The sequence below is a fragment of the Lathyrus oleraceus genome, chromosome 1, assembly GCF_024323335.1.
Source record: "Lathyrus oleraceus cultivar Zhongwan6 chromosome 1, CAAS_Psat_ZW6_1.0, whole genome shotgun sequence".
In the NCBI taxonomy this organism is placed as follows: Eukaryota; Viridiplantae; Streptophyta; class Magnoliopsida; order Fabales; family Fabaceae; genus Lathyrus; species Lathyrus oleraceus.
The window spans coordinates 373,490,768-373,504,175 of NC_066579.1; the positions used below are offsets into that span (position 1 = coordinate 373,490,768).

The window sequence follows — 13,408 nt, forward strand, 5'->3', positions numbered from 1 at the left end:
GACAAATGATCCGCCACCAAGTTTTCGGAACCTTTTTTATCCCGGATTTCCAAATCAAACTCTTGCAACAAGAGAATCCAACGAATTAATCTTTGTTTGGAATCCGGCTTGGTTAACAAATATTTGATCGCCGAATGGTCCGTGTAGACTACAACTTTAGACCCTATCAAGTAAGCTCTAAACTTTTCCAATGCGTACACTATAGCTAGTAATTCTTTTTCAGTTGTCGCATAATTGACTTGCGCCTCATTTAACACTTTACTAGCATAGTGGATAGCATGAAATTTTTTATCTCTTCTTTGACCCAACACCGCACCTACCACATAATCGCTTGCATCACACATAAGTTTAAAATCAAGTTTCCAATTTGGTGCAACGATTATGGGTGCGGTGACTAACTTTTCTTTTAAATCAAGGAAAGCTTTGAGACATGACTCATCGAAAAGAAAGTGCGTACCTTTGTTGAGCAAGTTACTCAATGGCTTTGCTATCTTTGAAAAATCTTTGATGAATCTCCGGTAGAAACCGGCATGTCCGAGAAAGCTCCTTATTCCTTTTATATTTGTTGGAGGTGGTAATTTCTCAATGACTTCCACCTTAGCTTTGTCAACCTCTAATCCTTCGGAGGAGATCTTGTAACCGAGTACAACACCTTCGGTGACCATAAAGTTGCATTTTTCCCAATTGAGCACTAAGTTGGTCTCCACACATCTTCCCAAAACCACATCAAGGTGTTTTAAGCACAAATCAAAAGACGATCCATAAACGGAGAAATCATCCATGAACACCTCAATGCATTCTTCTATTAAGTCCGAGAATATCGCTTGCATACACCGTTGAAATGTTGTCGGTGCATTACATAACCCAAAAGGCATTCTTCGGTAAGCAAAGATGCCAAAAGGACATGTAAAAGTCGTCTTCTCATGATCCGTCGGATTGACCGAAATTTGGTTGTACCCCGAATACCCGTCCAAGAAACAATAGAAATTTTTGTCGGCTAACCTTTCCAACATTTGGTCCATGAAAGGTAGTGGGAAGTGATCTTTCCTTGTAGCTTGGTTTAGCCTTCTATAGTCAATACACATCCTCCACCCGGTTACCGTTCTTGTTGGAATCAACTCATTTATATCATTTTTGATAACCGTCATGCCACCTTTTTTGGGAACTACTTGCACCGGACTCACCCATTCACTGTCGGAGATAGGATAAATCATTCCGGCTTCCAAGATTTTGACAACTTCTTTCCGAACTACTTCTTTCATTGATGGATTTAGACGCCTTTGAGGTTGTGCAACGGGTTTGAAATTCTCTTCCATCATGATCTTATGCATACAATAGGCCGGACTAATACCCTTCAAGTCGGATAACACCCACCCTATTGCACCCTCGTTCTTTTTCAGCACTTGTATCAATTTGTATTCCTCTTTTGTGGATAAGGTGTTGCTGATGATCACCAGTTTAGTACACTCGTCGCCAAGGAACACATACTTCAAATGTGAAGGTAGCATTTTCAACTCTAGTTTTGGTTCTTCCGTTTTCTTTGTCGCATCCAAGTCTTCATTTGTTTCTTCATGATAAGCAAGCTCCCCACAAGACTCTAATTCATACAACATTGCTTCAATCTCTTTTTCTTCATTTTCGGTCAACACATTGTAAGCTCCGATAAGAGATCTTTCTAGAGAATTAGAAATATGAACTTGGTTTGCGACCTCCACTATTTCCTCTTCGGTTGCATCGATTCGGAAAGAATCATGCTTGTCATTTGGATGCTTCATGGCTTCAAAAAGATTTAAGGTCACCTCTTCATCTTGCACTCTCACTTTCATCAATCCATCATCAATGTCAATCATCATCCGGGCTGTTTTCATGAATGGTCTTCCAAGAATGAGAGGAACATCACGATCCTCATCCATCTCTACTATCACGAAATCCACCGGAAACAAGAATTTGTCTACCTTCACTAGCATATCTTGAGCAACTCCATATGGTGAAGTGGTAGATTTGTCGGCTAGTTGTAAAGTCATCCTTGTAGATTTGATCTCAACATTTCCCAATCTTTTAACAATGGATAGGGGGATTAAATTGATGCTAGATCCCAAATCAATCAAACCATTACCAATGTAGGTGCTTCCAATGGTTACCGGTAAAACGACTCGGCCCGGATCAGATTCCTTTCTTGGAAGAGTCTTTTGAATGATGGCACTACAACGTGCATCAAGCAAGATGGTTTCGTCTTCCACATGTCTCCTTTTATTTGTAAGAATATCCTTCATGAACTTTTCATACCGTGGCATTTGCTCTAATGCGTCGGTGAATGGAATATTGATTTGAAGTTGTTTGAATATGTCCATGAACTGTGCATAATGTCTAGCATTGTCCTTCTTCGATGGTGCATGCGGATAAGGTAGATGTTGGGTTGGAATGACACTCACACCTTTCTCTCCTTTCTTCTTCTTTCTTGGTTCGACATCCTTTTTCCCTTCCACTTCATTCTGTATCTCTGTTGGCAATTCCTGCTCTTTTCGCGGCGCGAAGGCAGATCGCGGTGCGAACTGAAGAGTTCCTGCCACTTTCTCCTTTCCACAAACCACATCCTCATTTTCCAGTACAACATCCATATCATTCTCTACTGTAATTTCTTCATTTTTTTCACTTGTTAACTCTTTACCGCTTCGCGTGACAATTGCTTTACAATGCTCATTTGGATTGGTTTGAGTGTTAGCGGAAAATGAAGATCCCGCGTTTTGTTCCGACAATTGTTTCGCAAGTTGGCCCACTTGATTTTCCAAATTCTTAATTGCTGCCTCGTTGCTCTTCTGATTTTCCATGGAGGCTTGCATGAATTGTTGAAGAGTGTCCTCTAGCTTTGAACTTCCTCCTTGCGATTGTTGTCCTTGAGCGTTTGGGTGTTGATAAGGACTTTGTTGCTGAAAATTTTGGTTGTTGAACCTTGATGGTTGATAACCTTGGTTGTTTCTTGGATATGAGTTGTTGGGAGGTTGTCTTTGATAGCCTTGATTTTGATTGTTCACATAGCTCACTTCTTCTAGTGGAGGGCAAAAACCGGTTGGATGATCTCCTTGACATAATTCGCAACATGCTACTTGATGTCGAACTTGAGACCCTTGAATTTCCTTCATTTGTTGTGGAAGCTTGGCCATTTGTTGAGTAAGCAACTCCACTTGTTGAGAAAGTAGCTTGTTTTGAGCAAGGATGGCATCATTGGTATTTAACTCAAGAACTCCCGGTTTGCATTGTGAAGGACTACGGTCATGTTGACTTTGACGATCATTGAGTGCCATCCGGTCAATAATGACTTTAGCTTCTTCCGCATTCTTTGACATAAGAGAGCCACCCACGGTAGCATCCAAAAGTGTCTTGTGACTTGATTGGAGCCCATTTAGAAAAATATGGATCTGAGTGAGCTCATCAAAACCATGACCCTTGCATTTTCTCAACATTGACTTGAATCTTTCCCAAGCCTCATTTAGAGACTCGTTGCTTCCATGAGTGAATACCGCAATAGCCGTTTTGGCTTCCATGAATCGGGATTGAGGGATATCTTTCTAAGAACTTTTCTTCTAGCAAATTCCAATCTGTCATCACTCTCGGTGCTTGATCAAGGTACCACTCTTTTGCCTTTCCCACTAAGGAGTGTGGGAACATCCTCTTGAACAATGCTTCTTCACCCGTTTCATCGATTCCCGTAGAACCCGCAATCTCATAGAATTTGATGAGATGTGTATACGGATCTTCATGGTCCATTCCGGTGAATGGATTTGCATAGAGAAGTTGGAGGATTCCGGTATTCATCTCCGTATTCCTTCCTCCACGAGCAAATTGAGCATTCCTTCTTGGACTATTAGCAGACATTTCGGTAGGAGTGTCATCCGTCATGTTTCCGTCACAAGCCTCTACAACCACTTCTTTGATTTGAACAAATGCGGAAGTAGATGCTTCTTCTCACCGGTTCCTCTCTTCGGCTAGTTTCCTTCTTCTTCGTGATTTGCTATTGAGCTTTCGAAGTGTTCTTTCAATTTCGGGATCGAATTGAAATTGCTCCTCGGTAGATTTTCCTCGCATGCACTAGAATCTGCAAAACTAACAAACCAAGTGAAACACAAGAAGGATAGTAATAAAAGTAACAAAACTTAGAACAATGAATTATTGCAATGCTTGTAATATCGAACACCAATCCCCGGCAACGGCGCCAATTTGTTGAAAAGTATATTTTCAGCAAATATTTTAATATCGTATCCACAAAGATTGGTTGTTATTACCGCCGTTCTATAATCCAAATTGTTATAAGTTTAGAAAGTAACCAAGTTGTTTTATTTGAAAAGTTATCTTTTGAGTAAAATATCACTACAACAATAAAATAGTTTTAATCAAATGTAAAAGGCTTGGCAAGATTGGAGTTCACTATTCAAATTGCTTATGATTCCTTATGACAACTATATAAATTCAAGATTATTTATGATGTTAAAGTATCCTCTCAATATCATTTATGTCTAAATGATATTGTGATAATCACTATATTAACCCTTAGACGATTTCTCCACCTAACTATCAATATAGCAATCTTTAATGGTTGATACAAAAGAATAGTAGTGAATAAATCTATTTCTACAACTTATTCACTACTTGAAAATATATTTTATGCCAAGACTTAAATAATCTCTTTCAACAACTACTCAAATCTAATATTCAACTTAGGGCAAAAATATCATTCAATACATCAACAATCTTTTATCATATATAAGAGTCAAATGAAATACATAAACAAATAAGAATAGCTACTACCTCCAATCTTGACAAAATGGGGTTTAACTCCTCATCATCATTTTGGAAAGCAAAAGGTAATGGAAGAATAAACTTTATTTTTCTCTTACAAAATATCAAAACTATCAATGAATGAATGAACAATTTCCATTCTGTTTTCTAAAAGGGTTGACCTTTCCTAAAATGCTCATTTTCATCTAAAGCTGAAATGCCCCCTAAAACAGATACAGATTTGGCAAAACACAGCTGGCCTTGAAAGCAGCACCCTTGGCAAAACAGCTTGCTGGATTCCCAAGGTTCGCGGCGTGAAGGGAGATCGCGACGCGAACTGAAGCCACTTCAGCTTCCTTGCCTTGCAAGCTTCATCCAAATATTCTTCCAAATGTTAATCTTCAAAATTAGGCCTCCAAATTGCATTCAACACTTCTTCCAAATTATGATTAAGCATTCTGAAGCTCTCTTGCCCAAAAATTCTACAAAACTAACAAATACGTGAAATAACCACTCAAAACAACATAAATTAAACCTAATTGCATTTATACAAAATAGTGAGAATAAAAGTGTGTAATTTACATCAAAAATTGGTAAAAGGGACCAATAAAATTATATAAAAAGTAGTACTAATTGGTCCCTAACAATATAAAGTGCTTGAATTAAAAATGGGATACAAATTCATACATTTCTCACAAATTATTTATCTATGTGACTTGAATGTGTGAATTTTGCAAACAAAAATAATGAAAATGTGAACCCCTATTACATAAACGAAATCTACTTATATACTATGTATATCAATAATTGTCTACAACTGATATCTCTCCAGGTTTTGACACGTATATTGCTATGTGAACTTTTGTCTTCTGATGTGCTTCCACGTATGTTTGGTTCTTCAACTATTTTAAACTATTACTGTTGTTGAAAACATCTTCAAGTTACCTAATCATATCTCTTGAAAACTTTAATTGTCGAATTTGCACTTTGGTGATGACAACATGACTTACATGACTTAGCTTCCTAAACTTAGTATTTATATCCACCTCGTATCTCACATCCATGTAGAAAAGGCTAAGTCAAAAGTCTCAGGCTAATGGATTCCCCCTAAAAATTCCATTTTGACCATATTTACAATTTGGAAGAGAGAGGGAATATTTTAGTAAACTCTAAACATTGTTCAAATCATTATGTGTACGTCATCATCATTATGACTATCCTACCTAGTTGTCACATTTGCAATCGTACAAGTCTCATCCATCATGGCTCCGATTTCTCAGGTCATTATGGATTACAATCATTAACCACATTAAATAAAAGAAAAATTAGTAATTAGTAATGATTTAAGTCAAATAAAATTAAAAAAACGTCAGTAATTTAGTTTTTAGAGGTAAAAACTAAAAAGTTTCACTCTAACAACTATATAATGTCTCCTTCATTTCTTTCTTCCGCTTCCCCACACTTCACTCTATTTTGAACCTTAAGAACTCTTATTTTCTGTAACCTCCATTTTCATCTTCCTCTTCAGTTCTATAAAACAAATGGCTTCCTATTTTGGCACAGAAAAACAACTTCTTATCCCTTATGTTATTGGTATTCATGGTCCTATCTATTATAACAATCATACCTACATTCCGAAACCACCAATGAAGAATGAAAAATCCATCATTTGGGCTTCCCAGAATCCCTTTCTCTATTTCAGGAAATACCCATGCATTTTTGGGTCCTTTGCCCATAAATTATGTGAAACCTAATAAATTGGCTTTTTTTGCCTTGTTTACCTTATTGTAAATCACATGCCTTTAAGGATAGAAGCTTTTGAGTTGGGGTTCATGGAACAACCCCAACGTGTGTTATGTTATTCTTCTTACATTAAAAATGTACCATATCTCAATTGAATGAAAAAAGTGGAAAAGGAGAAAAGAAAAATCTTGCAAGATCGAGGCATCTTCAACCTAATCCACCTATCAAGAATTGGGCCAAGGTACAATACCAATATGCTCATATATGCCCTTTATTTTTGGGAAGGTTTGACTAATACATTCCATCTTCGTTGTGGGGTGATAACCCCCATGTTTTTCTATGTTGTTGCTATTACTGTTCTTCGACCAGTAGGGGAAACTTTCTACCCCAATCTTAACACTAAGATCAAACCTAGTTTTTACTTCACGCGTCCTAGTTTTAACGCCTACATTAAGACCATCATGACCAAACTGAGGAAGTCTCTGACTATGAGCATATTTATTTTCTCACCCTCTGGTTATCTCACTTGATTTTTTGTTCTAGTTCTCTCTAAGTATCTAAGAAGTTCATACCCCTAGCCACCTAGATTCATGAAGGAAAAAATGTTTGTCTCAACAGATTAACCCTGGGTAGTCTTTATGAATCCTTAGGACATGTATCCCTTGAACTAAAAAACATTCCATTTATGACGAAAATCTCCTGATTTCTGGCCCTATATGACTCTTTCAACTTTGGCTTAATACCACTTTTGAATCTTCCTTAAATGATGTTATTTCATCTGATTTAGCTAGCCAAGTTGAAGGAAGATAATTTGAAGGTTCTAGACTCGCTTTTCTGACCCTAAAAGACATTGGGTTATCGATTTCATAAGCCTTCAAAATATATTCTTTATGTATCTGGATTGTGCCACATTCGTTTCTTCTATGGCACCATTTGTCGATCGAAGCCATGAACCAAATTGGTTCAGAAGAGAGTTTCCAACTTCTTCACCTGAAAACCAATCAGAAGCTCTCGACATCTAGGTAGAATTCATTAAATCTATTTTCATATTGACTAGAATTTGGATGGGGAAAGATGGACCGGGGATCATTGGATACCAGCCAAATTTGGTGGCGACAATTTGGTTTTAGCCCGTTTTTACCAATATCATTTTTTACCATGAAAGAGGAAATTTGTTTGGATAACACCACCATGATATAAATAGATTACAAGGCGTGTTTATACTTTAATGCCCAAAAAGTGATTAATCTGATCTCATTCGAATTTGAAGCTTCTTACCTTTGTACCAAAGAATTCGAAGAGTGATGGACAACATATCATAATGATGGTGATGTGGATCACTCAATTCTTCCGCAACGTCTGAGTGATGTGTATTCTTCTCTGCAGAAACAAACAAACAAAAATCGAGGTACGAACATCAAATAGATTCGAGCTTTTCAAAATTACTTTGAAACTATGTATAATCCTTCTCAACTTAATTGAACTATTTATGAGGAAACTTTTTCTTTAAAAAAACAAATTTCTAAAAATATTCCAAAACTTAATTTTCCCTCTAACGTAAAAGATATGTATGATTTTTCTTTGGAATTTCATCTTCCCAAATTTTCGCCATTACCAACTTGTGAACTTTGCTTAACTTTCCATTTTCCACTTCCAAAATGGTCTCCTTGTGGGTTTTTGTTAGTCCAAAAAGATGAGTTGAAAAAGCTTTCCCATAGAGTAGTTTCGACTAAGTACAATATACACAATTTTCCATTGCCTTTAAGAATTCATTCTGGCAGGGCAAAGCTGAAAAACTCAGAAAGCCAAAAAAACTAAAAAATCAAGTTCAAAAAGCTTTCATACAAGAGAGGTCCAAATGAAAATTTCCTCTTAATATTGATGATGAAGAAGAGGAAGAAGAAGAAAGTCCTCAGCTAACTAGAAAGAAAACAAATCTACAAAAGCAACCTATTCCTGATGAATGTTCAAAGAGTGGGGATTCAAGTCCCAACCATATGACGCACAATGAACTTTGAGTTTTATCCATATCTTCTTTCCATTGTTCATCAAATAAATTATAATGTTGGTCTACTGCTATCTTCTTTATTAGAGATTCATATTCATGTTATTGCTTCTCCAATAAACAATGCCTCAAAGTTTATGAGGTCCTAACATCCAACCATCCTTTAGAAAACTTACCATCATAAAAACCAACAATTGAAAATCTAATCGGGGAGATAAATGTTGATCCATTTAAGGACATAGCCGAAGATTAAAATCTTGAACAACAATCAATTGGTCTAGAAGATCAAGACCCTGAACAACAGTCGGTTGGTCCAAATGACAATGCTCCATCACTGGAAGGCCAAAAGTATGTGATCAACCACAAGAGGACCAATATGTTGATAGAACACAAGAGGATCAATATCAAAGAGAGTCTAAAACTTTTACTACTGGAAAAGAACAACCACAAGTTCTTCAAACTTCACAAAGTTTACCAGCAACTATTGAGATGCCTTTTTTGACCACAACTACCATTTTTCATCCTCAAACTAGAGATTCTTCATCCAAAACCTCTAACACTTATCTCAGTCATGAGGAACTAAACTCTATCAAGGAGAGAAATCTTGTACAAGCTTTAAGGAAACTTATAAGCAGTCGAGGTATTTGCTTTATTGAAAATCCCCCAGTTCTTTAACTGTGTCAATTAATGAGACATCTGTTAACTCTGCCTCTTTGCTGATTCAACATTTGAAAGCAAAGGATTTTGAAGAAGATCTATTCAAAACCATAAAAGGAAATCCTCCTGTTGAGTCTAACATTAGGAATTCATTGAAATAACTTGGTGATCAATATCTGTCTATACCCATTGTTAATTTTATGTTAGAGTTTGAATAGTTTCTCGACCAACTCAATCATAACATAAAGATGAAGCAAGAGTCTGCAAGCAAGCTCAAGCAAAAGCCAAACGGTGGCGGAAGGACGAACACACGAAGAACACATGAGTGTTCTTTTCCCCTTTTCCAGAAACCGACCAAACAAAGCCAAAACCTAAAACAAATCAAACAAATATAACCTAAATTATTAACCTAATCACAAATCCAAAGCTAAAAAATAGAAACAGACACGTAATCACAAAGAATCGACCAATCTAAACCAAGAACCCTAATCCCTAATTTTCCCAAAATCAATCATTAACCATTCAATTCAAGCTATATTACATGAATATTATGTGATTAATCATAGATTATATATGGATTACAAGCAAGAAAAATTCAAAGAAGGTACCAATCTGGTTGTTCCTGGATGTGAAAATCCTAGGTACTTTCTGAAATTCTGGTATCAGATATAAGATGTCGAAGGTAATGTCACAACACTAATATCTGAACAACAAATAATATATAAACAGGATAAAAACAAAGAAACAATTGAACAAGCGACACAAGCAATTGTTAACCCAGATCGGTGCAAACTCACCTACGTCTGGGGGCTACCAAGCCAGGAAGGAAATCCACTAAACATAATTAGTTTAAAGACTCTCATTAAACAACTTCAAGTTACAGTCTTTTCACCTAATCTCTACCCGTGTGACTTCTATCTAAGAACTCTTAGATATGAGACCCAACTCACTCCCCCTCAATCACAACAGTGATATAAAAAAAATACAAAAGAAAGAAGACACACTTCAAGGACACATACTTGATCTTGCTTAAAAGCTTCAACCAAGTAAACAAACACTCGTGCTTCAAAGCTTAGAATGGACAAATTACAACACAAAAGTCAGTCCAATTCATACATCAATAAGATGAATGAATGGCTCACAATACACAAGCTCACACAAGATTAAAACCGTAAAAACTCTCTCACTTTATCGTTCGTTTCTTATGTATCTAAACCAGGTTTTACATGGCCTTTAAATAGAAGCTTTTTGAATGGGCCTGGGCAGCATAAAACCCTAATTCTATTTACCTTACGTATCTCCTAAGAAACAACAGCTAATCATCCCTTATTGGAAAATAGAACAATCTAGTTTTAAATCAAATTACTCCTTGAATAGCGCATTCAATCTCCACATAAGAACACACATATTTGCATGAAAAGTGCAATCTCAAGATACATAACATTCAGACTGAATGTTCTATATACACATGTCTTAACATCGGGTCTGACATCTTAGCTAAATCCTGCACCACCATATTTAAACATCCTGCAGGAAGCTGATATTACATGTCAAGACAACATGCGTGACAACTTGTGATAACTCTAAGTTTTACCAAAATTGATGCCAACACATAGAACCAACAAACTCCCGCTTTGTCATATTTTGGCTAAAACATACATCAGATCATACGTTCACAAGAAATCAAATAAAGTATTAGTTCAACAGCAGAAGTAAACATACACACATTACTAGAAAAAATAGCAACTAGTAAACACACATGCGCTTGTGCTCAGAACACAACACACCACCCCTTCAGCTAGTCAACACCGAGCATCAATCTGCTTCACACAGACAAAACACTTCCCCTTCTTCTCCCTCTTTGTATCAAAAACATCATCTATAATCTATAGCTATTTCTCCCCATTTTTAGCCAAAAGAGACCAAAGAGACAAAATAAATGTCTATTCAGTCATAAACCAAAATGTCAAAAGTTAAGGGTTACAAAACCAAATACATATTCAGCTGTAAGCAAGCTGAGATGCAAACCAACAAAACAACAAAACAGAATTGCCAAAAACAAGAAAATCCATCACATCAATAAAAACCATCACATTAATGAACACCATCACATCACTAGGGACCAAAGTCAAAGGAGCTAATCAGAGGAGCTTGAGCTTGCAGCTTCATCAACACTAGAAACAGAATTGCCACTTGTCTCATCATTAGTTGCAGACCTCTCACTAGAGCTGTGGGCTTCAGCTTCCTTAGCATGATCAATATTTTCACCTTCCGCTTTCTCCAAGCTTGCAATCAATGCTTCCAACGATTGTTTCCTAGCTGTTGCTACCCTTATCCCTTCACCCAGCTCTTTACAAGTCTCCTTCAGCTCAGCAATAGTTCCAACTTTTGAGGCTGGCTTTTTCATGGCAAATGTCATGACAATGTCTTCGACATGACTGCCTTCAAATAGTTTATAGTGCACAAATAGAGCAAGTTTTCTTTTACTAGGTAAGTCATTAGAACTCAGAATACCAGGGTGTTGATTCAGGATAGTCCCACAAATCATAGAGGGAAAGGCAATAGGAATCTTAACTACGTTAGTAGATGCATGCTTGATAATTTGTTCAAACATAAATCTACCATATTCAAAATTCATTTTGGTTCCAACAACAAAGATAAATCTTCCAAGGGTATTAGCAATTGTGGAAATATGGTTGGTAGGCACCCAATTTGCAGCTCCTATTTTATGCAATATAGCATACCTGACAATTAACTTCCCAGCAGGAAGATGCTTCTTAATAGGCCACCCTTTCACCTGCCTAGCTGTAATTTCTCTACAGACCTCATTGTCTGTAGCTTCCAATTCACCTGCACCCTCAACTTTTCTGCCCAAAAATTGTTAATAACAGTGGAAGAGAAAGTGATGCACTTACCTCTCACAAACACTTTGCAAAATTCCTTGTTGTTCTTATCAGCAATATCCTCAGGAATGTTGACAATGAATTCCTTAACTAAACCTTCATAGCACTGAGAGAACCCAACCATAGTCTTTATCAACCCAACAGTCTTTATCAGGTCCATGACCTCCTTGACTGAAACAACATCCTTTCCTAACTCCCTTTCCACAGCCACCCTTCTTTGAATCACAAATTTCCATTTGGCAGCTCCATCCTCAAGATGGAAAGAAATATTATCCAAATGCACAACAACAACTTTACCAGGAGACTTCCTCACAGTGGTTTTATTCACATGAGAGATGTCAGGGACATCTTCCTCAACATCCTCTTCAGACTCAGAAACTTCTCTAACCTTCCTCTTCTTCACTTCAACCTTGCTCCAAGATTTGGAAGGACCAACACCAGCAGTCTTCTTAGCTGTTTTAGCTAACATCAGTTCAGCCACATATCTTCCTTTTCGAGTCTTCATACGCTTAGCCACACTTGGCTTTAAGTGATGAAGTAAGTTATCCTCTTGATCATCAGACCTATCATCCTCTAGGTCAATTACATCTTTTGCAACATCATGCTTCTCAGAATGGGAAGCATTGGCAGTTTTAGATGCCACAAATTTTCCTTTACCAGACACAGTTTGCCCTAGAGAGCACAAACCTTCAGCATCCATGTCCTTCTCAGAACTGGAGGAATCGTCATCCTTCTCACTATGTTGTGCAACCTCAAGAGAGGGGTACATTTTAGACAGGGGAGTAGAGACTCCCTTCACAGAATATCCTTCATTAAGGATTCTAGTGACTAGGTTTCTTACGACACGATCAATGTGGTGTATAGCTTCCTTAGAGTTATTGGCATGAGATGAGCCATAAGGGATACTAGAGATGTTACCTTGATTGGGGCATGCAGAAGCTGAGGCATCCATGGGATGGTTCAAATCAAGGGCCTCGCAGGGAATAACTGATAGAGGAACCACATCCAGAATCTCATCATCATGAAAGTCCATGGAATGAGCGCTAACCTTTTGAGTAGACTTAGTAGTTTTTGAAGCAGAAGTAGTTTGATGTTGTGACATTTTGAAGTTTCTGTGGAAAAATTGCAGTTGCCCTAACAGAGGAGTGTGAGGAAGAAGCAGGAAGTTGGAAGAGTTGGAGTAGGTAGTGAGGTTGTGGGGGTAGCGTGTGAAAAGGTAATAGATGGTATTTCTAAAACTAGGTGATGATTTACCATAATGGGGGTGCTTTATTTTAGCCACATAGACACTACTTTGCTTACTTTTCCCACTCCATATTAATTGCTA

The 13,408-nt window shown here is 37.3% G+C and overlaps 1 protein-coding gene across 1 annotated transcript; it reads right to left on the minus strand.

Moving 5' to 3' along the window:
• Positions 1-11,315: 11,315 nt before the first annotated feature.
• LOC127107756 (uncharacterized) lies at positions 11,316-12,850 on the minus strand. Its single transcript, XM_051045082.1, has 4 exons — positions 12,668-12,850; positions 12,094-12,331; positions 11,693-12,028; positions 11,316-11,515 (listed from the first exon to the last, which is right to left on the minus strand). Exons 1-4 carry the CDS (start codon positions 12,848-12,850, stop codon positions 11,316-11,318), a joined length of 957 nt encoding a protein of 318 aa, XP_050901039.1.
• Between the last annotated feature and the right edge of the window lie 558 nt (positions 12,851-13,408).

Excerpts from the sequence above, each read along its gene's own strand:
- LOC127107756 (XM_051045082.1), bottom strand. The coding sequence starts at position 12,850 with ATGTACCCCTCTCTTGAGGTTGCACAACATAGTGAGAAGGATGACGAT. Across the intron at positions 12,332-12,667 it reads AGCATGATGTTGCAAAAGAT|GATGGAGCTGCCAAATGGAA; the intron begins GTAATTGACCTA and ends TTCCATCTTGAG. Across the intron at positions 12,029-12,093 it reads TTGCAAAGTGTTTGTGAGAG|GTGAATTGGAAGCTACAGAC; the intron begins GTAAGTGCATCA and ends TTGAGGGTGCAG.